Source organism: Clarias gariepinus, chromosome 2, assembly GCF_024256425.1.
Source record: "Clarias gariepinus isolate MV-2021 ecotype Netherlands chromosome 2, CGAR_prim_01v2, whole genome shotgun sequence".
Classification (NCBI taxonomy): Eukaryota; Metazoa; Chordata; class Actinopteri; order Siluriformes; family Clariidae; genus Clarias; species Clarias gariepinus.
Genome location: NC_071101.1, coordinates 32,111,247 through 32,135,293, shown reverse-complemented (window position 1 = coordinate 32,135,293; position 24,047 = coordinate 32,111,247). Strand labels below are relative to the sequence as shown.

The window sequence follows — 24,047 nt, the reverse complement described above, 5'->3', positions numbered from 1 at the left end:
GAGAGAGAGAGAGTTAGTGATAAAGTGAGACAGTGAACAAGAGTGAAAGTCACATTAAAACTTGCTCCGAAGACGTAAGGATATTAAAGCCACCAGAAGAACATTAGATTTCAGAAACTCGATTTACACCATGTCCTCTATTAGCATCCATCCTGAGAATAGTGCATGTGTAAGCGCTTTTACCTCCTTGTAGTATTTGCTGGCGTACTGGTACAGCTGATGGAGGGCGACTTGTGTATTCAGTTTGTCGGTGTGAGCCTACAGGACATGAGGAACAGCATTAAACAGGAGCACAACGGGCATTTGGGGAATTAGAACAAAGCAGCGAGGTGGTCACACTCACCCGGGACACTTCAGCTAAGTGTGTGTTCATGTCTTGGTCACTGACTGGCACCATGAGTCGGATTCCTTTGTAGTAACTGTAGAATTGACACACGTCGGCGTATTAACATATGTGTTCATGCCATAGATTTGCATATCCATCCACACCTTCTAACTGGTCTATCCTGATTTTTTTTCTACAGTGTAAAACATTTCTGAAGGTGTCCAAAAAAATGCAATAATCTCCCTTAAACAGTTTTCTGATACTGAGATGTGTCTGCTATTTATGCCTTCATAACAGCTCTAATCTGAGATACTATTAATTGTTGATTTTTGAGGCTGCAGTAGAGGTAAGTTTTGGTCTTGCCTTCCTGGGAAGGTCTTCATGAGAGCCGGTTGGATCATGGTGCTTGATGGGTTTTGTAAATGCACTTGACAATACTGTTCTTGCGAGAATTCTACACTGCGTTCCAAATTATTATGCAAAAAGTGTTTAGGAGTGATAAGGTGGGAATTTTTTTGTTTGTCAGTTGAACTCATGGATGGTGATGTGTGTCGGAGCTCTTTATATCACTGAACGCAATTGCAGACACCTGTGCTAATTAGTTTGGCAGGTGTGTCCAATTAAAGGCAACACTACTTAAGAAGCCTGTCCCACATTATTAAGCAGCCTACATTTTCAACCAAAATGGGAAAGTAAAATGACCTGTCGACTGCTGAGAAGCAACAAATTGTTGAGTGTTTCGGTCAAGGCATGAGAACAATCAACATTGCCAAGACACTTCATCGCGATCATTGCACAATCAAGAAGTATGTAGCTGATTCAAAGCACACACGTGTGCGTGCTGATAAGGGAAGATTGAGGACTCTTTCCAACAGGCAATTACATCAGGTTTAAAGAGCAGCAGCAAAAATGCCTTGTCTTAGCAGCAGAGAAGTTTTTGAAGCTGCTGGTGCCTCCAACGTGCCCCGAACAACAAGATGCAGGGTCCTCCAGAGGTTTGCAGCTGTGCGTAAGCCATTCTTTCGACCTATCCTATCCACTGCACACAAGCAGAAACGGCTCCAGTGCGCCAAACAATACATGAAGACTGACTTCAAAACTGTTTTGTATACCAATGAGTGCCGTGCAACCCTCGATGGTCCAGATGGATGGAGTGGTGGATGGCTGGTTGATGGCCACCCCATGCAAACAAGGCTACGGAACCAACAAGGATGAGGTGGAGTAATGTTTTGGGCTGGAATCATGGGAAAAGAAATTGTCGGCACCTTTAGGATCCCTGACGGGGTAAAAATGACATCCATAAAATATGTGGAGTTTCTCAAAGCGCACTTCCTGCCATGGTTCAAAAAGAAGAATGCAGAAAGTGCATTCCGCAGCAATCATTTTCATGCATGATAATGCACCATCTTATGCTGCAAAGAACACATCTGCATCTCTGGCTGCTATGGGCATGAAAGCCCATAACTTATGGCGTGGCCCCCATCCTCCCCTGACCTCAACCCTATTGAGGACCTCTGGAGCATCATCAAAAGGAGTGTCTATGATGGTGGGAGGCAGTTCACATTTAAGCAACAGTTTTGGGAGGCTATTCTGTCCTCATGCAAAACAATTGAAGCAGATTTCATCCAAAACCTGACAAATTCAATAGATGGGAGAGTTCAGAAGCTCCTTTTGAACAAGGGATCCTATGTGCAAATGTAACATCACCTATAATAAAGTTTTGACTTGAATACTGTTTGATTTCAGTAACCTTTGCATAATAATTTGGAACGCGGTGTATTCTAAAACAGCTGGCCTTCCTGTCTAAAAACAACTGACTGTTGGTGGTGTTACCCAATTAACTAATGGCATATGTGTTATTTCATAGTTTTGAAGAAATCCAGTAGTGTATACATGTGTGTATGTGTTGGCATGTGGGTGCATATATCTAAAAATGATGCACAAAACAGTGCATATTACCAAAAAACACATTTGGCAATACGTTAAAATTGTCTCTATAAACCTGACAGAAAGGCTGTTTTGCCACTTCAGGAATCCAATTCGTGCCATTTGAGTTTCTTGCTGTTTTTCAGTATGAAATCATTCTGTATTCGCTCCTTCACAACCGACCTCGAATGCATTACCGGCTGCACCAAGAGCCTCACTTAACTTAGCTGTCTTCGCTGGAGCGCATCACATCCCATCAAACTACATAAACAGCTGCGTAAATTGCTGATGGAGCAGGCACTGTCTGTGCATGCTCTATACCAAGTCCTATCATCTCTGCATTCAAATTTCTAAAAGATTTTGTTATTAAAATGCATTATTACTGAAGACATAACATTCAAAAGGGAAAAGAAAAATGCATAAAGAACTTGAGACAGTTAGCCATGTGTCATAAACTACATTTCCCATCAGCCCCAGCATGTCACATGGATCTGATGATTTTATCTCCTGATTACTTTCAGTAGTCACTTTTCAGTGTCTTGGCATCTGGCTGCTGTTGTCCATAATAAATGTTGTTTTTGTTCTCATGAGTATTACTAATGGTCTTTGTTAATCGTTTTTTTTGCCTTGTATAATAGTTGATGTGGATTATTGTGTTCAGGTTTATTTTAAGTCATTTGTGTGCACGATATTTAATTAAACAGATTTGTATCTCTTCGCCTCAAAACATTGACACTGTGCTTTATCTCAGGAACCAAGGCATCTGTTACACGCAAGGGAACGGAAACAAAACGTCTTTAAAATGTACATACTATGACGTGATGAGATTACTAAGACTTACTCATCCACCATCTTCTTATACGTGGAGATCTCCTTTGCATAGAGAAGTTTGTTGCTCGGGGAGTCCTGAAGAAAATACAGACAACGGTAAAAAAGAAACATTATCAGCCAACAGTATTTAAAAAAAATAAATAAATAAAAATCTCAGGTGACTCCAGGAACCGAGCCAACGTGACTCACCCTGCTGAGTTTGTGCTCGGATTTAGTGCAGGCATCCATGAAGGTCTGTGCAATGACCGATAACGAAGCATCAACCACTTCTGTCACATGGACGTCGAAGATGAAATGAGGGTTCTTCAGAATGTTCACCCAGAACCTAAGCGGGAGACTGTGGCGAGAAACAGAGACAGAATGAGATGACATTAGACTATAACCTTAGGCAGTGAAGCCCTAATCATCATTAGTTCTAGCAGCGATTGTAACTCCCAACAGGCCTAATATGGCAAGCTGTTCAAATGAAGAAAGCTGTAAGGGGATTTAATGAATTTCACTCAGCTGAATACTGATCCGCCTGCAGTCACATAAAAAAAAATCCATATTTATCATTGGACTTACTGCATTCCTACTATTCTTTGAAAATGAATTACATTTTCTTCTGAGTTTCTGCCTTATAGTAAATAAACAGACTTATAATGTTTAGAGAGCTTGCTGAACACTAATAGTAACACTTCACCATGCATGAGATACCAGGACTGAACAGCACCTCAAAAATATTTCATTACTAGTACTAATACTAATACTGCACCAAAAGATTTCAATCCCAATCTGTTTCCTTGTAATTACACATACACAAGTGTACTGAGGAGGGAACTGTCTTTGTAGGGCAATACCCATCTTATTTAGGTTTTTTTTTTTGTTGACAGTGGACCACTCTTTCCCATCATTAATGGTGCACTATTGTCATGTCATCAAAAATCTTGACGCATACTTGGTCAGGGGTGTACAGCAGGGAAGATAGAACATGGGCCAATTTTCTCCCAATATGCTCATTTTCCACCCACCAGCTAGTCACACTATCAACCAGACGCGCTTCCCCTGAGACATGTTCCAGCAGCCGCTGCATCTTTTGACTTAGGAAGGGCTAACTTGTATGCGTAAATAACTGCTCTGAGTGACAGAGAGAGAGGAATGCCATCACTACCAGCTGAAGAGTACGGCCAATTTTGCCCTCTTGGGCTCCTGGCAACAGATATACAGGGTGAGTGAAAATTACCCGGGTGATATGTAAAGACTATAGAACTTGTAGTATCACTGAAATCATGATGAAAACAGTCTTTAAATAGATAATAAATAGTATTTCACATTTCCCGCGTTGACAGTACAGGCTTTAGCCGCGAGAGGCAGCAAACGTCCGGAGACAATACAAAATGTCCGATGAATGATGCAAGAAGCAGTGGCCGGTGCCTACTGTGAAATTTAAAGATTTGCTTTCATTTTCATATGTAATAAAGTACATGTACAATTTGTTTTAATTATTGAATTTTACTCAATTCGAACTTCATAAACAGCTTTGTACCTTATTAAGTGTTTCTTTCAAGACTGTTAGTGTTTTAAGAAGGCTGGTTTAGACATGTGCCAAGATCCTTTAAAGGTCTTTTAAAGAGTTCAGTGGTATGACAGTTGTTGAGGCCTGTTACTGTGGATATCCTGGGCACAGAAATCATAAACTGTGGCCTGAGCAAGCGAAGAACTTTCATAAAGAATTCCAGTGAGACTGGCTGCCAGTTGGTTGCTCTCAAGATTTTTCTAGCAGTGGTGCTGGGTCTTCTAACAGCGCTGAAAAGTCACTGGTTAGCTCAGCGTGGTTGGCTATAAAGTGGGAATGAATTGCGTTGTGCGTTTCCCCAAGTAAAATAACGTTTCTTCACTGCCCGGATCCTTGGCTCTCCTCGTCTGGTGTTCCTGATAGTAGGTTAGCCTTGTTGATGAAGAACCCTTAATCTACAGGCTAGTTAAGTCCTGATGCACAACATCATTTCAGAACTGGCTGTTCTAACTGTCTCTCTGTCTACCCGATTTTATCTGGATAGAAAACTTCATCGTCCATCCATGGTTTTAAAGGTCATCATAATGCAGATATTTTCCAGGTGCGACATCGTCTACAGCGACTGATAAAGCCAGTGACAGATGTTGCATAACCGTCCACGTCAACGTGAGCAGACAGCTGTCTCTGGTTTACCATAAGCCTGAGCTTGTCAAGCTTAGTTTGCCATTTTTTTATTTAAAATGGTACTCAATATAGTTAACTTTCTTGGTTCCAATTTAGAAGAGCTACTGCATATAGATAAAATGGTTATCTTCAGAGGAAAAGGCTGTAAGATGGTATAGGCAACCCCTCATTGCTGATTAGAATCTACCTGGTTGGAGGATCTAATTTAGTGCAATACTTTTTTGTGGACATTTCTGCTTTTAGTCAGAAAAGTTAGAAAATAAAATAGAAAAGCAGGTAAAGAGTGGAAAAAATGCATGTTGCTGTTCAATATCGAGTCTAATAAGGTATGCGTCTTCAAATTGCACTTTCTTGATTGTGCTTTGTACAAACTTTTTATACAGTATGTGTGTATTTGCATGTATCAGTACTGGCCCAGTTCTGACAGTGGGATTTTGGTAGATAATTCGATAATGCTGCTGGGTATTTGTTACATAATCTGATACAGATACTGTTGCATAATCTGATTCTGGTACTGGGTATTTGTTAAATAATGTGACACTGAGACCGGGTGTTGATTAAAGCTTGAAGCAAGCACTGTTGATTACGGATACCAGGAGCTTCTAATCACATAGGAATTCACGCCTACTCTGGGCCGTCCAATACCAATAAAATTAACAACCTTGAACAGTAATCGGTTCCTATTATAGACACCTTACCATGACTTAGACTTTCCTTTGATTTAGAACCACATCCAAAAGTCATTCAAAAACAGATTTCTGTCTGGCTCGGGATGCAGAACAATCAGTTCAAATATAAGGTAATAATTTACATAACTACCTAGCATTGATTTTTTTTTAACCCCCAAATATAATCTTATTGTTGTAACTTGCTTGTGCTTTGCTAAACATTAACAGCAGCTACACTATGCCCACAATTTTCATTATGAAAAGATGATCACATAATGCATAATACATATAGTACTCAAGTCTCTGTCTACTGAAGCAGACTCCTCGACTCTAATACATGACCTGTATAATAAGAGCATTTGCAGTAATGCCATAATACAAGCAATTTGCCAGTTTATTTAGTATTAAATTGATGAAGCTGGCAACTTAGTCCATACATGCATTATTCATGTGAATGATATCTGCTTTTAAACAGGCTTCATGTTGGCAATGATAAAGATTTATCTCATCAAAAAATTGGGCTGTAATACTAAAGGCACAAAACACACATTTGAGCATTTAAAATATATACAGTAACTAGCAGCAAGTTGTTGAGGTAGACTACTGTCTAAATTCCTTATACAGTATATTTGATGAATATTTATCTAAAGACAATGAATATTGCAGTCTTGGCCTGCTTCCATCCTCCAGAACAGTTCCAGAGACTTGTAGAATCTGTCCAGGTCCACTGCAATTCTGCTCTGGTGGCTCATTTTGGCGTAATTGTCACCTGTCTGTTACTGGCTATCTGCTATTATCTCTTATTAGCTCTCTGTTGTCTGTTATAACTCTTAATTCCTACTTGAAAACTCAAGGAGGTTTCCCTTAAATCCTATGAGTTCAGCAAGTTCAGCATGGCCGCTCCCAGCATGAACAGTAAACAAAATGTATTTTAATTAGTTATACTGTAAATCTATGTGATCTATAGCTAATGCTTCCATACCTTTATGAAGGTTTTAATAGCCTAAAACTGATTGCCATTTACAGAAGTCTTCAAGCACAGTATGGCTGATGAGACTCTTAACCACTGTAAAAGATTGTAAAGAGGGCCATATGTCCGTGAATAATGGTCCTAGCGGAGGTGGCTCAGAGCCCACAGCAGTCGTTTCCTGGACATTCAGTGGGTGGAATGCATAAAATCAGCAAAAGGCATTCTGATCAGCAAAGGCCCTCAAAAAAAAAAATGCATGACTTCATAATGCTCGCTGCACCACTTGCACATTACAGGAAATCGACTAACAAAAGACTGCTAAAACCCACCAATAATCCTGACATTACAAATATGTAATTTCCTACTGTTTAACCCAGTATCCTGGGGAAAGGCAGTGTACAGTATTAAATAGAGAAATAAAAATAAAATGTTATTACATGCATAACTGTGTTCTGCACAATTAAAAGTCCTGGTTTGACTTGAATGGCCCTCGTACATGATATTTCCATAAATAATCAACATATTTCGCGGCATGCCGGCTTACAGTAGTGTTTAGCACTGTCGCCTTTCACCTTGAAGTCCTGGGTTCGATTCCCGCGTCCGGTCTGTGCATGAAGTTTGCATGTTCTTGCTTGGTAGTTTTTTTTCCCAGGTGCTTTGGTTTTCTCCCGCAGTCCAAAGACATGCAGATTAGGCTCACTGGCTTTTCCAAATTGCCCATAGTATGTAAATGTTAAACGGATGTCCTACCATGGTTTTACAAAATGGGAATAAATACAGCGGTCACCATTGGCCTTTACGGACGCTAGTTGGACTACAAAGGTTTCTAGATGTATGGAATCAACATATTTGCTTGTTAAATCCGTAACAATGCCTGTACAGTTCATAGTTTTGTGGAAGAAAATATACATTCCTCATCACAGTTAGCTAGCTAGCATGTTGCAGACAAAAGATGAACATAGAATTCGGGATAGAGTTACTGGACCTCTGCTTATCTTCTCTTCTGTTCGCCTTCGGTTATTCTTTTCTTCCTTTTAATACACACAACATATTACTTTAACCTCGAAAGCTATGTCAGCCAATGCAAAAACATTTTACAAAACACTGGCAAAATGCCTACAAGTACAAGCTCGCTGTGCGCTCCGTCTCTTATTTCCATCAGCTCTCACTTCAGCAATACACTTTTTACCAATAACAGTACATTATCATTACAGCAGGACGACTCTCACTCAGCCGTACCTCCACCAACAACCATACGCCTGTTCCTAACAAGCCATACAGACACGTTGTTGTGTCTCATCACCAGAGAGAAGTGAGCACACAGCGTGACAGAACACCCACACCGTTCCACAATCATATGCCTCTGCTTAAATGTCAGTCCACTTTAGAGAATATGCTGTTCTTTATGAATGAGATCATCTGAAAAATGTCTTATTTCTCTACCATTTTATGCAAATCACTATTCTGGTCAAGGACACAGAAGACACACAGTAAGGTGTGTAAGTATTAAGAGGTGCTTAAGCTGAAACAGGAATAAACATGTGCTACATACAGCAGCGCACCCACCGTGACAGGACACAGGAAAACACTGCTCTCTAAAGCGCATCATATGAAACAATTTCTTTTAGCGGCATGCATAACATATAATAACAAAACTGTAAAGTTAATATAATAAATTATATAAATATAAAATCAAGAAAATGTTTATTTATGGAATATACGGTGGGGTGTTCAACTCAAACTGGGACTGTTGATTGTGCAGAATAAAAAACAGTTATTAAAAGTGTTAAAAAATCTCCTGCTGCACTAATGACCTTCTCCCAGTGTTTCACTAAAGCTTGGATACGGTGAAATTTTTTTATGTTCCCCCAAAGCCATGCTCGGACTGTCTGCTTTACCGTACGTCTGAAACGCTGGCTTCCCAGGAACTTCTTTATTGGCACAAACATATAAATGGCTTGGAGCGAGGTCAGGGCCTGTAAAAGTCCTAGCTGGGAGTCCTAGACTAAAAGTGATTTAGGAAACTTCTCAGAGTAACTCTGAGTAGGATAAGTACAAAAACCTTTATCTTAGTGAGGATCTGTGGTTGACCCTCTAGGGATGATGCAGCAATTCAAGGACTGTGATTGGTTGCTAAAAAATAACCTTTGACCTCTGCAAAGGTCTTGAAATGCACTCTGTGTGAAAATAGAATATATGATAATAGAAAAGACAGTGTAATCATAATGCTTGTATATAAAGAAATTGTATAATCATGACTACAGACTATTTTATGCAAAGTGTCTGTTATAGGCTAAATATCTCAAAGATAGTTAAAACAGACAGATGTTGAAAACGTGTCGACTTTTGAAGCAACCAGTTTCCATGCAGTAGTTACTATATTTAAGTTCTTACATACATTTCCTGATTTTATGTAGCCAACAATCCAAGAGAGATTGAAGGAAGTAAAACAACAAAAAAACCAAATTGGACAGAAGAGCAGTGTTTACTTTTAGCTTTACATTTAGTGTTTGGAAAATATTTCTTCTTTCTGCCATTTTGTCCTCTGCTATAGAAACTCTTAAGTCTCTTGAATGTCGTCCTCTCTATTCTTAATCATTTTTATCTAAGGAGCTGTTTTTAGGGCTAAGATGTTTCATGAATCATTTTTATCTTTACTAAGATTTAGTCCTAAATTTAAGGGGAAATTCTAAGAAATTTCTAATAAGTCTAATAATTTTCTTAGAATTTCGTCACTAGGAGCAACTTTTAGTCTTAAGAAGCTTTTGTGAAGGGCCTGGACTGTACGGGAAACGTGGCGATACCTCCCAGCTGAGTTCTTGCAGTGGGCTGTGAGCCCCCTCTGCCATCATTCATAGATGTACAGGCTGCTTTACAATGTTAACACAATTCCAACGCTCTACTGCGCTAACAGTCTTATCACTGTATTGTTTCTGAAGTCTTCTGTAAATGTCAATCAATATTATGCTTTCATTCGTGAGGGGAATTACTGGTCCTGGTATGACTTAAATATCCCTTGTTATAGTTATAGACATTAAATAAAGCCTTTTTAATATAACTGCTTTGTTAGCAAACCTACTGAAATGGTGAGGTGATATTTTCATCATATTACCCAAACTTTTAAACCAAATTTTTCAATAATATTTTGAGACCCTAATAAAATCACAAAAAAATATGCAATATTTGCACTTTTTATTTCATTTATTAAAGTATTGTATATTCAATCTTCACATGAAAATTTAGATGATAATTGCATAGTATTAAGAGAAAGGTTTTTCGACATTATGATAACTCCCATTGTAATATTTCCCATAAAACATATAAAGTGCCATAAATAAGGCTCCACTGATACTGAAATACAAAAACGGTCCTGAATCATTTTCAGCACATGTGCTGCCATGTGCTTTAAAGCTGAGCTAATAGATATGGGCAATTCTCAGCAATTTACATCGGCTTGATGCGTCCCTGTGCGCCGGGAGACAACAACAACAAAATAAAAAGAGTGTGTAATAACAGCACAATTAAATTAACCAGGGACATAATTACTATGTTTATTTGGCTGTTTGGCGGACTCCTTTTTAGAACGAACGGTCTCTGCTGGATTAGCAAAACAAAACAAGCACGTGAAACCAGTGGTCTGATGATATTACTCATCATCCTCATTCACATTGCCTGTCTTTCTGCAACCACAACAACTCATCAGCCAGAATAAATAAACACAGAGCTGACATTAATTTATGCGGCAAAGTCCCGAGAGAAGATTTGATACCCGGAATGTAAAAGAGCGGGTCACACTCCTGCAGGATTGCTCAGCGTGTGTATGAGCGTGTAATCCAAATATATGCCCAGGCACACTGCAGTACTTCCCATCTTTGCTCACAGACGTACCTGTTAGTCTTCCAGATGTGAATGGTCTCCTCGTCGACGTTTTCGTGTTTGAAGGCCTGCTCGTCTAGGAAGTCGAAAAAGTATTTGATGGCAGGTGGCACCACAGTTCCTGAACACAGAACGCTGCGGAAGAAGTCATCGACAAACTGCTGCAGCGTGCCCTGGAAGCATAAAGAAGCATAGATAGAAAGAAGCATAAATGCTGTGAAAGTAATCAACGCCTCTACATCTGTATTGTTCAGAGAAGGTCAGATCAAATCAAAGCATGAATGATGTCTAACTGAACATTCATCAACAAGATTAATGACACAGGGAGACACGCACACCACGCGCAAACACACACTCACACACACTGATGAAGAAAAGATAGCTAGACAAATTATGCTAGCAAATTGCACAATGCTTACTTAAAATGCTGTTATTATTTTCATTAGGAATAATTGTACTACTTTATGTTTCCTCATACTGTCCTTTATTAAAACTGTGTTATAACAAATCATTTTATTTCATACTTTAAGAATATTTGAAAAGTATTTAGAAGTAATTATGACTATTTTCCTTCTTTTGTTATATTGCAGACTTGATATAATACAGTACATTTATGCAATTTTCTCCCTCATCAGTATGCAAAAAAAATAATGATAATAATTCAGAGGCGTGCTGGCTGTTTGCTATAACACTTAAAATCTAACTCCATTTCCATCCCCATTTCCACTGATCCTTCTTGAAGGCACTGCTTTATCAACTCTATCTGCATAATGAAGCATGCTGGTGAAAGCATCACAGTGTTGGGATGTTTATTAGGCAGGGCAGAATTTACAAATTAACTCAAATCCTTGATGCAAATCAGATTACTTGGGCTGAAGGCATATACTGTATACGAACTAGATAAACTTTCCATAAAGTCACCCATAGGTTTCCTGAAGAGCAGTTTTGAACTGTGGTAGCTCTGATTGTCACCATCTTGGCAGGAGCTAGATTCTTAATCCAACCTAAATGATTTCAGTTAGCAGGTTATCTAAAAATTCTGAGGCATGCAGGCTGTTTCTTATGACACTTAAAATCGAGCTCCATTTCCGTCCCTATTTCCACTGATCCACCTTGAGCTCTTGCTAGGGACTGATTCACTTGATTGGACATGACTTGGAAAAGCACAACTCGGTCTGTACAAAGCCCCACAGCTGACAATGCCTGACAGAGCAACAAACAAGCCATGATGTGAAAGGAATTGTCTGTAGACCACAGAGACAGGATTGTGTTAAAGCACACATCTGAGGCTTTCTTTGAAAGTCTTAAAGAAAACAGTAGCTTCTGTCATTCATAAGTATGAGAATGTTAGCACCAGTAAGACTCCTTGAGCTTGCCACCTGGACAAACTGAGCAAACAATCTCCCGTGTGGAAAAAGGGCATCTTTGTAACACTCCCAGAATCCGGCTTTATTCCGTGGTAAAAATTCACATGAAGAATCAGTTGTGGTTTGTCTAAATTTCAGTTTTCTGATGAACGATTGATTATGTCATTTGAAATATTAGTCAATTTGATTAACTGAATCGATGGATCAGATTCATTCAGAATCGATTCATACCATTTTTTATTATTATTAATTAAAAAAACTAATTAGAATTAAAAAATCTAAAAATGACAAATTTTATGAAAGTTTTTGCACAGCTTTTGCAGTAAATACAAACTGGTTCTATCGTCTGCAAACTCTAGCATTTTGTGAGATCATTGCTTATCCTTCTTTTGAGTTTATGGCCGTGTGGGTGCACTACTATCATCTACTAGACTGGAGTGTGGAGCAGAAGATAGGCAGGATATTTTAGTATATTTTACTTTTAAACAGTAAACATTAGTGCTTTCTATTAAAATGTAAAATTTTACTGAATCTAATCAACAGTCTACCTATGATTTACAGCTCTACTGATAAAAACTAAATCAAACCCTTTGACCTTAATGTCAGGTTTAACATGGTTGAGACGCAAGACACTGCTTTATTAACTATATCCGGATAGTGAAGCATGCTGGTGGAAGCATCATAGTGCGTGGATGTTTATTAGCTACAGGTACTAAAATGCAGGCCTGGATCCAAAAATAAACAAAAAGTCACCCATAGGTTTTCTAAAGAGTGATTTTGAAGCTCAACTGTGGGAGCTCTGGTTGTCGCCATCTTGGCAGAAACGGACTCCCTAAATTCTGGTTAATCCTTCAGTGGACACATGGGTAGAACAAATAGAACCTGGCTGTTGCTTGAAACATGCCTATTTACCTCAGTTACCACATGCTAGCTTAGATTTAGCTTCGCTAAAATGTTAGAGTGGCTAATGTTAATTTATATGCTAACTTTACTTTGCATTTGATTGACTGAACATCCTGTGTCGACTTCTACATTTCTTGAGGTAAATTAAACTAAAATGATTTTAGTTAGCAGGTTAGCTAAAGTCATGCATATTAGACAGTTAGCATCTTTACAGCACTTAAATTATGTACAGTATAATTTCATAACTTAATATAATTTTAACTAATTAGTTACATAAAAATTATAGATCTGTATAGCTGTCATGAATAGGATATCTAGCTATGAAGAACAAAAATGTGTGGGTTTTTATTTTATTTTTTGTAAACAGGTTTATTTCTGTTGTGAAGAGGGTCTATGAAAATTCACTTGCTTTTGGAACTAGCCCGGTCCTACAGGAACTGCATGTTTTATCCCTTCCATGATGGCTTCACTTTTCATAACCAGTGGTTGCTCCTTGGCTGATGAAATGACAGATGCTCAAAACACAAACTCAAAAAAGGCATCAGGACCCTCAAAGAGCCCTAAATTGGTGGCACAACTATGCCCCACAGAGAACCAAAATCAAGCTTGCAGCATCATGCCCATGACAAAGGCAATAATCACTGCCTAGAATCCTAACCCTCAAAGGTTGTGAATGACTTCATACAATTTCCTTCTGATTATTATGAATCCTACAACATTAATAATAAAATGTAAGTGCAAAATAAACATTTTAATTGTGGCGTAGCCTTTGGAACTTTGTATTTTATCTCATATCTGTAATATATCCTGACATATTGGAGACTTGTGACATTTTATTGCATAGTTGTCATACTGATTTAAATGTCAGATCATCATAATCCTGGCACATAAGATGGAAAGGCATGTTAATCCTTATGCCTAGGGTGTCTGACACAACCATGCACTTCTGCCCTAAAAACATATTGATCTGTCCTGAACTGGAACACACGCAGTCTCCCCGATGAAGCCACTTCCTTTTGTTTACTTTGCTGAGCGAGTGTGAAACATGCCCTAATTGCCAAATTTGCTTCAATGAAAACATGAACACACATCAAACAGCCAATCACACAGGAAGGCATTTAGGCAAACTGGGCAGATGGCAGGTTTAAGCTTCAATCCCTGGATGCAAGCTCTGGAGTTTAGGTGTATAAGGATGTGTGCCACTGAAGCAGAGAATTGCCACTGAGGCTGGCTCATTAAATCTTGCATTTTGTTTCAACTAGCAAATGAGATTTTCCACCTGAAGATTTGATTTGGGCTATCTTTCACACTGGAACTGGTTACGGTAATATTTGCAGAAGGTTGGATCAGTGTTTCGCTGATTTGGACATGGAGTCTACCTTGACCGAGAGCAGACGAGTGAGATAGATCTCTGTGATGGCTTTGGTCATGGACTTATCCTTAATGCTGCCTCTTTTTGACTTCACGTCATCCAGCTCATCAGCCGGCCTGACCAGATGGAACACTTTATCGTCCTCTAGCAGGGCATTTCCTATGAGGAAAGAGAAGGGATTATGTAGGCATGTGGTGCAGCTGTTGCGGTGCTTTATCTACATGCTACAGATTCACAAGGCAGTGTGTGTATATGTGTGTGTGTGTGTGTGAATCTATAACAAGGTACATAAACAACACGGTAGGAATATTCTTAAATCCAGTCATGCTAATGATGTTCTTGCACAAAGAACAGTACTTACTCTCCTCATGGTTGTCGTGGTTTTGGTCATAGGACTGCTGTGTGTGTAAAACCCTGGAAAGGATTAGCATGGCACCGTCTCGAACCTGCAAGAGAAAACACATACGCAGACGTTCAAACCCGATCTAAAGTTATCACTGACACCCGGCTGACTAAGTGCTAGGTCTCTAATCTAGCAATAAGGATTGAGACTCACATTGTAGTGTGCTAGTGTGTTAAGGCGTCTCCATCTGCCTTCTTTCTGCGAGGTCACGTCAAGATCTGACAGGATCTGCCCTGTGGAGCCAGGGCGCCACTCTGTGGAGGGGCAACAGAATCAATCTTTCAGAGAGTCTTTCGGGCTGAAACAAACATGCCAACCTGGGTTTACTCATTGTCCACCAATACCAACACGCCTTTATTAACTTCTCTCTCGCTACTTTCCCCTTGGGGAAGAAACCCTATCAGCATCCAAGGGTCACTGTAATGCAATACAGCTCAAGTCAAGGTTGCAAATAAGGCACTGGAGACCTGAAGGATCAGTATTGCTGCAGACGTGAGGAACAGAGCTTGCCCTGAAGGCTTTGCGATCGAATTCAATTTCAGAAACAAAAGAGATGTGGACAAAGATGTGTAACAAGTAAATTACTGATACTTCTAATAAAATATTTAATATTTCATAAATATTAGGTTTGCCTCGTTTAGATTAGGGCGCACTGTAGACAGCTAGTGCATCTATAAGTGAATAATGATCCTGACCCTGTGACTCTGCTGTTAGCAAGTCAACAAGCTCATGACTGTGTGTTTATAGTTTAAGGGGAGAAAAAAAAACATTGCAGTAGACATTGCACTTTTTTCTCTGAATAAAAGGCAAAAAGAGTGAGTGATAGTATTTAGACACGTATATGACGCACATATGAAGTCAAGTTAATCATATTTGTAGACACATTACCATCATTTTTGGCTCAAAAATCTAGTGGAAAACATTCACAGACGAGTGCAGGTTATTATAACAGTAAAGAAAAGACTAAAACACGACAGTATGACGATAAGTATGATGGTCAGGTGTTTACAAACATTTGACCATATACAGTAGTGTACAGACAGGCCAGGAACAATTTTATCTTGTAATCAAGAATGCAGGAAGCGACTATGCACTTTGTATTACTGGCACAAATACGGCACCTGAAAGGGGCAGTTATTTATAGCCACTGAGTTATAATATCCGACTACGCCAATCATGCTTAAATAGTAATAATACGAGGAGCGTTCAAGTCAACCCGGGACTTAAAATGAAAATTCTCATGAATGAAGGTGCAAAACCAACGATGAGACTCATAGCTACAGTAAAACAAGAAAGGTGCAAAAGATTCAAAGAAAGTCGTACATCCGTGACCCGACTGAAGTGTCATCATGGAGCCCACTGCAATCATTCTCATAAGCATTCAGTGACTAGAACACCTGATTCCTAAAAAAAACAATGGATAACTTGTCGCTAAATTGTGGAAGAGGAGTTATTGCCACATCCCTCTGTATAGTCCTGACTACGCTCCAAGCCATTTACACGTTTGTGCCTTTAAAGGAGTTCCTGGGAGGCTAGCGTTTCAGAGATGAAGCAGGTAGTCCAGTCATAGCTCCGGAATATTGATAAAACTTTTTACCTTGATGGTATCTCGGCACTAGTGAAATGCTGGGATAAGTGCATTAATGTAGCAGGGAATTATATGGAGAAATAAAGGGAGTTTTTACTCTTGTAACTGTATTTTGTTATTCTTTAATATTAAAAGTGCGGGTTTGACTTGAACTCCCCTCATAATAACTGTTACATAACGGACATACTGCTACAGGCTTACCAAGTGTAACACTATCCACTTTGGGCCTCTGTGAGTAGGGTAGGTTCTTGTACACCTGCTCAATGATCTTTTCTTTCACCTGAGAAATAGTGTCACAGTCCAGCACCTTCACCGGAGTGATGTCAGGACCCTCACCCTGAACCAACACCTGTAGGGTCTGAAATAGACAGAAAGAGAAAACATGGTCATACTGTATATACAGTATACAACAAAAAACAAATAAAGGTTGTGTTCGAGTTAGTCTTACCAGCATGGAGTACTCCACATCATCACCCAGCAGGCCTGTGTCATTGAGTGTGTATTTCGCCTTCTTCACCTGGGCATCCACTGGACCTTTCTCTATTTGATGCTTTATGGCTCGGAAGAGTTTATACAAAGGTTCTCCTGCAGAGTCCTGCAGATATAAATGATAAATCAGTCACACAACGCTCTGGCAAAGTGTTCTTCCCTTAGAGCTGGTTGTCTTCATCAACTATGATAGGACATGTAATAGTTCCTCTTCACATACTGTATGCACAGCTGTGTATTTCTGTTACTTCTTAATGTTAAGTAAAACACCATCAGTCACTTCTGACATTTATTTTATATGACAGTCATAATGTTTAATAAATGTCACATCTCAAAAGGGTATGTGGCAATAAGCAAGTGAAAGGAATAACCCAATTTAGTTTGAATGTTCTTGAAACGTTTTTTTTCTTTCTTTCACAAAACATAAAAAATCGTTACAGACCCCGGAATCCATGTGAATTATATTTAAAACATCTTAACAGACACAGGGTAGAATATTTTCCTATCATCACAATATGTTGTTTAGTGAAATATGAGGTTTCAAAGTGCTGATTTCAAGTGTTATAGTTTTACAATAGCCAAGCTGAGACAGCAAGACTCTCTGTGCTGTGCTGAGGCCTGCATTACCTTTAGGAACTGATAGAGGCAGATCGACATCCAGTTACACAGCATCCTCTCAACTACCGTCTCTGACCTTGAGATGAAAAAAATACATGCACACATGCTTATTATATAACCAATAATTATTTGCTCTTTTACCCCTAAATGTGCCAAATGTTAGTGATTAGCAGTTAATGAACAATTATGAAGTAATCAAGGAGCGGGATAATTAGTGTAGATCACTGGCTGATTGAGAATTATAATTAAACTAGCAAAAAGTGGCAGGCCAGTAAATGGCTAAACAGATTAGCGAACAGGGCAAAGCCAGGATAAATGTTTATCCGATATAATGCTCATAAGCAATGTTTACGTTTTAAGCTCTAGGGGAGGAAATGGAAAGTAGAGCAAAATGAAGAGGTTTTAATCTCTGTAAACAGAAGTAAATCAACTTTACAAAAACGCATCTTTTCTTATAGAAATGCTCGTTCTAGTTTGGTAAGAAAACAGCTCTGATCATTTTTTAAAATAAAGTTAGCTCACCTGCGCAGCATCAGTTTAGGGTTTTTACTCTGTACATACTCCTCCATAAGCCCTAACAGCAATGTCCTCATGATATCCGTGTAATATTCCAGCTTCCCATGCAGGGCCACGGTCAGCAGAGATGCAAAGTACACCTTCGCTCTCGCATTGAAGTCTTGACGAGCCTCCAGAGTCCGAATAAACTACAAAAAATAACAGAGGTTTATCAGTTTGGATCATGAATCACATGGGTTTTAAGAATGTCCTCTAAAAGTTACTCATGAAATTTTATATGATTATGGAAATTATAACTTAATTTGCCATGTTGGTTTTATACCTGGGAGTAACGTTTGCTTTGATTAAACATATTAAAACTCAATAAGTAAAACAGACATGATAGAATTACACTTTTGTGTATTGTGGCTTTGTCACTGTGAATTGGCTTGTGTAATTCAGAGAACCTCTACGCTATGTTGATGGGGGCTTAATGCCCCAATGTTGAACCACACCTGGTAAATAAGTCTAAAGTGGAGAGCTGAGGCAAAATAGGCTTAAAAAAACACAATAAAGTTAGAAAAAAGTACATTTATCTCATGTTACACTAATGAGCATTTTACGGTTAAGGGCCTTGCTTAAAGGGTCCAACAGTGGCAGCCTGGAAGTGCTGGGATTTGAACTCATGACCTGCTGATCACTCCCGGTTGAGGTCAGTAAGAAATGGTTATGTTCACTCATAACCTGCTTATATGATGAAGAGTAGAGCTGAAGTGTACTTCCAATAGAGAATGTGATGGACAGTGTGACATAGCTGAGACTTTTGCAAAGGAAACTTGCTTTGGCAAAAAGGTAGGGAAAGAGTCTTCTTAAATGTGCATACAATAAGGGCTCTGGTATGAATGTTTTCAGCTGAAGATAGTTCCTCTCCTATTCTGCTTTAGACGGTTTTGGGGATAATTCCCAAGTCCCAAGCTAAAGGCATTACAGTAGGAGCTTTTCCCAGTGGACAAGAAGCTTGCTTATATGAGATTTTAAAGGCTGACACTGCCTGCAGGAATACCTGCTAGAAACCCCACAGTGCTACTAAGAGACTTGACCTGTGATCACTTTGGGAATAACAGCAATACTTGAAGGGGTTTGAGAGCAATAAACAGCTTTCTAAATATGAATCCAAGCAATGAAATGTTATTTGACTTTTATTCAGGCTGCTGTCATGAACACTCTGAACGACGACAAGATTGATTATAGTGCTGCACTCAAGGCAATGTTGCAACTATTAATTCCCTGCCTCCAATCAGTAAAATCCACAGAAAATGTCTCCCCGAATTGAGGTTTCGAACTCCACCAGTTACCAGTGCCTTTGCCGTTTAAATAGTGATGTCGAATCAACATGGCCAATCAAAGAGTGAAGAGTGTTCTTGGTTAATCTAAAACCCTGACTATACTAATCACTGTTTTGAGAAGGTAATCATTAGATGTCATTACTAGCTACTAGCATGAGTGTACCTGGGATCAACACTTGGTAGTGAGATTTACTGTACCAAGTAAATCAAGGTGAGATTCCTGTCTTACTTGAGGGCATCAATTGTAGCAAGTATTTGAGTCAGAGCGAAAACTGAGGACCATGTTGAAGTCCACACAGGAACTATAGGATGCACTGGTGGACACAATAGTGTGGGAAACCTTCATGTTAAACCTTCTATTGATTTGATTCAAAGGCATTCTGGCCTCAGGAAGGATTGATGGGATCATGCACAAGTGTAGGGTTGTTCAAGGATGGGTTTTTCTTTGCATACTGTTGAGCAATAGAAAGAGCATTTGGGGGAAGCCAGCTGGCTGGTCAGTTATACCAAGCATGTCCCAGTAGACTAAGACCCTGACCCAGGAACCACTAGTGTGGTTATATTTTATGGTCAGCTTGGGGAATGTCTCAAATGCCCTAAGACGGGTCTGAGCCGATGTTTTTACCTTATCGGCACTGTGATCCCCATCTGCTCTACCAGAAATAAAATGAATAAAATCGATAAAATGACCCTTAATGCTCTCTGAAATAATTGAAACAACTTTAACAGAGAAAGTTATGGGGTCGTTTTTGTAGCTACCAAATGACCAGGTTTGTTTATTAGATTTAGATCATTCTTAGATAACGTGTAAACGCTTTAATCTGTTTGAATTAACTGAGATGAAATGCAGTAAGGATTTACTTGTGCCATTAACATAAACCCCCAGAAGGTAACAGCAATAGCTTTGTGCTATAATTGTAATAATGGGATTTAATTATCTGAAGTTGAGAAGTGAATTATGCTGTATTTATATTTAGTAAGCTGTTCCTCCAACTCAAAAGACACCAAAATAATTGCATTTCCTCTTTCGTGACAAGGCGTTATTAAGTAGGACTGTGGTTGAAAACTGGATTAAAAGTGGTATGAAGGATTCGGAAGGGAAAACCTCGTGATCAGAGGACTTAATAATTCACAGGATTAATCTTAGCTCATGGCTACGGCCTCAAGCAAGACACAAAGTCGGACTGTCACAAAAAAAAAAAAAAAAAAAAAAATCGGCTGATGCAGACTGTTCTGGGACAGAAATTGAAGCTAAATAACTGAATGTAATCTGAAGTGTGCAGACATTTGTGCATGAGAGCAAAAACATTGTCGTACAGTGATGAGGAAGGTCTTGCTGTTGAGCAGGTTGGAGAACTGATTAAGAGCCTGAGCCACTATGGCTTTGCGGGACTCTGGGATATTCAGTTTGCCGGTGATCATGACATCATTGGCTCCGTCTTTTGAGGGTAGGAAGAACACACGGTCCGTGTAGGTTTTATAGTCCAGAAATGGGATTCGTCCCTCGCTTATGTCATTTGTGTGGTCCTCCATTTCAATCATCAGGTCTGCAGAGAAGCACAGACATTGTAAAAAGTTAAAGTTTTTTTGTTCGGTTTTGTTTAATTGTTTTTGGTAAACGGTTTACATTTAATAACCTGTGAATTCTTTCTTGCAGCGGTCACGCACACTCTCCTCCAGATTCTCTAACTGATGCTTCACCTTCTCATACTCCCGCTCTGCCTGCTGGCTCTTCCTCCTTAAAAACAGAATCCGAGTGAGGATTTGAAATAAAAAAAAAAGCAGTTATAACCCTCTAATAACTCATTATCAGGTTATTATTAGGTTACATAATTTCATGCTGCATACGAGTGCATCAGCTAACTCTCTGAACGTCTGATTACCTGTAGCACACAATGGAGATCGCTATGATCAGGAGCATTGGGACGATCACTGCAGGGATAATAATCGTATCCAGTTTCACCTCGTACTTCCTCTCGTAGTGCACCGAGCCAACCACCCACTCACCATTACCAAACTTAATCTGTGACGGAAAACAAAACAACAGGTCAGGACTTCAATTACCACACACAAGGCATCCTGGGAACGACTAATGTTACATTCTATTTCCTGCCGCATCAAGCCACGATTAACCAAGACATGCGTTCATCTAATAACTCTATTCTTAAACAACTTGATCTGGGTGCCTAATATGAAGGCTGACGTTTATTAACCCATAAACATGCCCAGAGTGAAGTATGGAATGACAGGGAGACGCGGAGGAGCTGTGAATTGAGAACCCACCAGAAGGTCTAGCGGTTCAGATGTCGTGTCTCTGCGCTGTCTCTTGGAACGAGACCTTGGGGTGGTGGTGGGTGGATCCAGGAACAGCTTATCATCCTGAAGCGTGTTCACGTTACAGGACACGTCACCCACAAATGCCTCCGCTTCCTTCGCTGTCATGGCTTTGGAAAAACCACGACCCTGGACAACACGACATACATAAATTTAAATAACAAATCAGCTCCCAAAAAACAGTTCCTTGTTAAAAATATCCCCATTTTACAACACACGAAACCTGGATTGCCAACGGAAACCTATTTATAAACAAACAGCATGAAGATGATTTGCAAGACGCACCGTGACAATGATCATGCTGTTCTCTGGGATGACTTTGTTCGGGAGCTCGTTGAAGGAGGGGTTTGAGTGGTAATCGAATGGCTTCAGCTCCTCAATCAGGTTGTCCAGCTGGATGAAGGTTCTGAAAGACTGGCTCTCGTATGTTCTGTTGATGGCAGGGGAGAGGAACTGCAGCACAGTGTCGTTCTTACTGTGGGCCTCCTGACTAAACTGAAAATAGGGAAGGAAGACAGGGGAAAGTATGAAATTCAAACTGCCGTATTTCCACACGCAAACACGCACGCGGTGAGAAATGAGGACCGTTCACTGGAGCTGCCCTCTCTATTAATCAAGCTGAACAGCCAGGCCTTGTGTTAATGCAGCTCCTAAATGAAAGTGAATTAGATTTCTCCCCTCATTCCCCCTTTCCGTGTAGGAGTTCACCCACTCAACATTTACGGCTCTGCTCAGCCTATACGACACATTCCAATTAAACAGCCATATATTTTATATAAAACTTACAACAACAAAAAAAAAGTATTTGTTGGCTGTTTTTGCTTTTTTTTTTTTTTTTTTTACAGAAATGCATGAGGCTGCGTCTAAAAACGTTTCATCAGCTAATACACTTCGAAACCAGCAGTTTTTACCCCAAGGTAAATGCTTGTTTACTCTTCAGGACTGAAATTAAACTAAAAGTCTTGCATTTTATTACAATATTTACTAAAGTGAAGAATATTGTGGCGGCACACATGTACCTCCATAGGCGTGTGAGGTCCAGACCACTCATCAGCTGAAGTTTGCACTATGATGGTGGCTTTCTGAATGAGGTCGAAACCAGAACCCATCACTCGGATCTTTCTCCCGCCGCTAAAAGAGTCCAATGCGAACAAAGTGGACAAAATCAGAAACCGCGTATAATAGACATTTCACCACATTGCACCAGACAGGATTGCTTTTTAGTCTTCAGCACTGCAAATGACAGTGCTGTCAAACGTTTAAAGGGGTCCTATTGTGCAACATTCGGATGGGTCTATGTACCAAACAAACAAAACAAATGTGTGAGGAAAAAAAAAAGGAAACATTCCCTGCTGTTAGTCCTTTTTCCACCGTTTTCTTGGCTGGAGCTTAAACAAGCCAATTTGATTTTCCACCTATTGTGACCTCATATAAGAGGATCACCTTGTCCTGCTTGGTGTTCAGCTCTAGTGATTTCTGGAGTGTCGTAGCTCATTTGCATAAACACTGAAATGGTGCGTTTGCAGGAGGAGTGACATAAAGTGGAGGTATGACAAAATATATTATCTGAGGGGTATTTCAGCTGGAGCAACAACAGTTATGGAACCTTTAAATATGAAGAGAAATAAGTAACTTCCGGCATCTATGTCTTAATGTCTTAAATCCAACACAGCAGTTCTGTTTTGCTTTTTATGTTTGAGTACGTTCAGAGCCCTGATAAACTGTTTGGAGTTGAAAACTGAAAGGCAGCTGGGCAAAGCATTCCCTTCACTCTATTCGTTAAAGAAAGGCCGAGCCGGTCTGAGCTCACCAGTCGAAGCTGCTTTTGGGTCGGTGGTCTGAAATGTCCGGGTTGCTGGAGAACTGGAAGAATGAGGGCACCTGAATGCTGGTGTGTTTCCCGTAGTGCACAGTGACAGGCAGGGGGTCAGAGGGCACTTTTTCATTACTGTACTGCCCCACTTTACACGTAATCTGCTTTCCAAAATTCTCACTAATAACAAAGAGAGAGAGAGAGAGAGAGAGAGAGAGAGAGAGATTGATCCAGTGTGAAAAAAATGAATTAAGCAAAAATGGCACATGAAATTAGTAAAAAAGGCAAGCAGCAGAGAGGAAAATTGAGGGGAAAGGTTAAGATAAGTGGGGCGTTATGAATAAGGAAGGAAAATGTGAAACATCTAAGCAGAAAGTGAGAAAATGTACGGGAAGGCAAATAAGGTCACGTACACGGCAAACTCGGACAGGCTATGAGTAATTACTTTCCTCGACGGTTGCCGAGGCGATTTTACACAACTGTGCCTTTTTCAGTAACAAAGCCAATTACAGGACTACATCACCCATGATGCAACACTGCACTC

At 39.7% G+C, this 24,047-nt stretch overlaps 1 protein-coding gene across 1 annotated transcript in view; it reads right to left on the bottom strand.

Moving 5' to 3' along the window:
* Positions 1–24,047, bottom strand: part of plxnb2b (plexin b2b) — a 142,525-nt gene that overhangs the window by 804 nt on the left and 117,674 nt on the right. The window contains exons 19-37 of the mRNA XM_053484398.1: positions 23,501–23,683; positions 22,710–22,821; positions 21,976–22,185; positions 21,640–21,819; positions 21,240–21,379; positions 20,994–21,094; positions 20,674–20,903; positions 18,038–18,219; positions 17,525–17,591; positions 16,857–17,003; positions 16,610–16,766; positions 14,974–15,074; positions 14,779–14,863; positions 14,425–14,576; positions 10,788–10,948; positions 3,272–3,419; positions 3,093–3,157; positions 344–419; positions 184–258 (exon numbers count right to left, since the gene is read on the bottom strand). Coding sequence (XP_053340373.1) covers positions 184–258; positions 344–419; positions 3,093–3,157; positions 3,272–3,419; positions 10,788–10,948; positions 14,425–14,576; positions 14,779–14,863; positions 14,974–15,074; positions 16,610–16,766; positions 16,857–17,003; positions 17,525–17,591; positions 18,038–18,219; positions 20,674–20,903; positions 20,994–21,094; positions 21,240–21,379; positions 21,640–21,819; positions 21,976–22,185; positions 22,710–22,821; positions 23,501–23,683 — 2,572 coding nt within the window. The remainder of the gene's footprint in view (positions 1–183; positions 259–343; positions 420–3,092; positions 3,158–3,271; positions 3,420–10,787; positions 10,949–14,424; positions 14,577–14,778; positions 14,864–14,973; positions 15,075–16,609; positions 16,767–16,856; positions 17,004–17,524; positions 17,592–18,037; positions 18,220–20,673; positions 20,904–20,993; positions 21,095–21,239; positions 21,380–21,639; positions 21,820–21,975; positions 22,186–22,709; positions 22,822–23,500; positions 23,684–24,047) is intronic.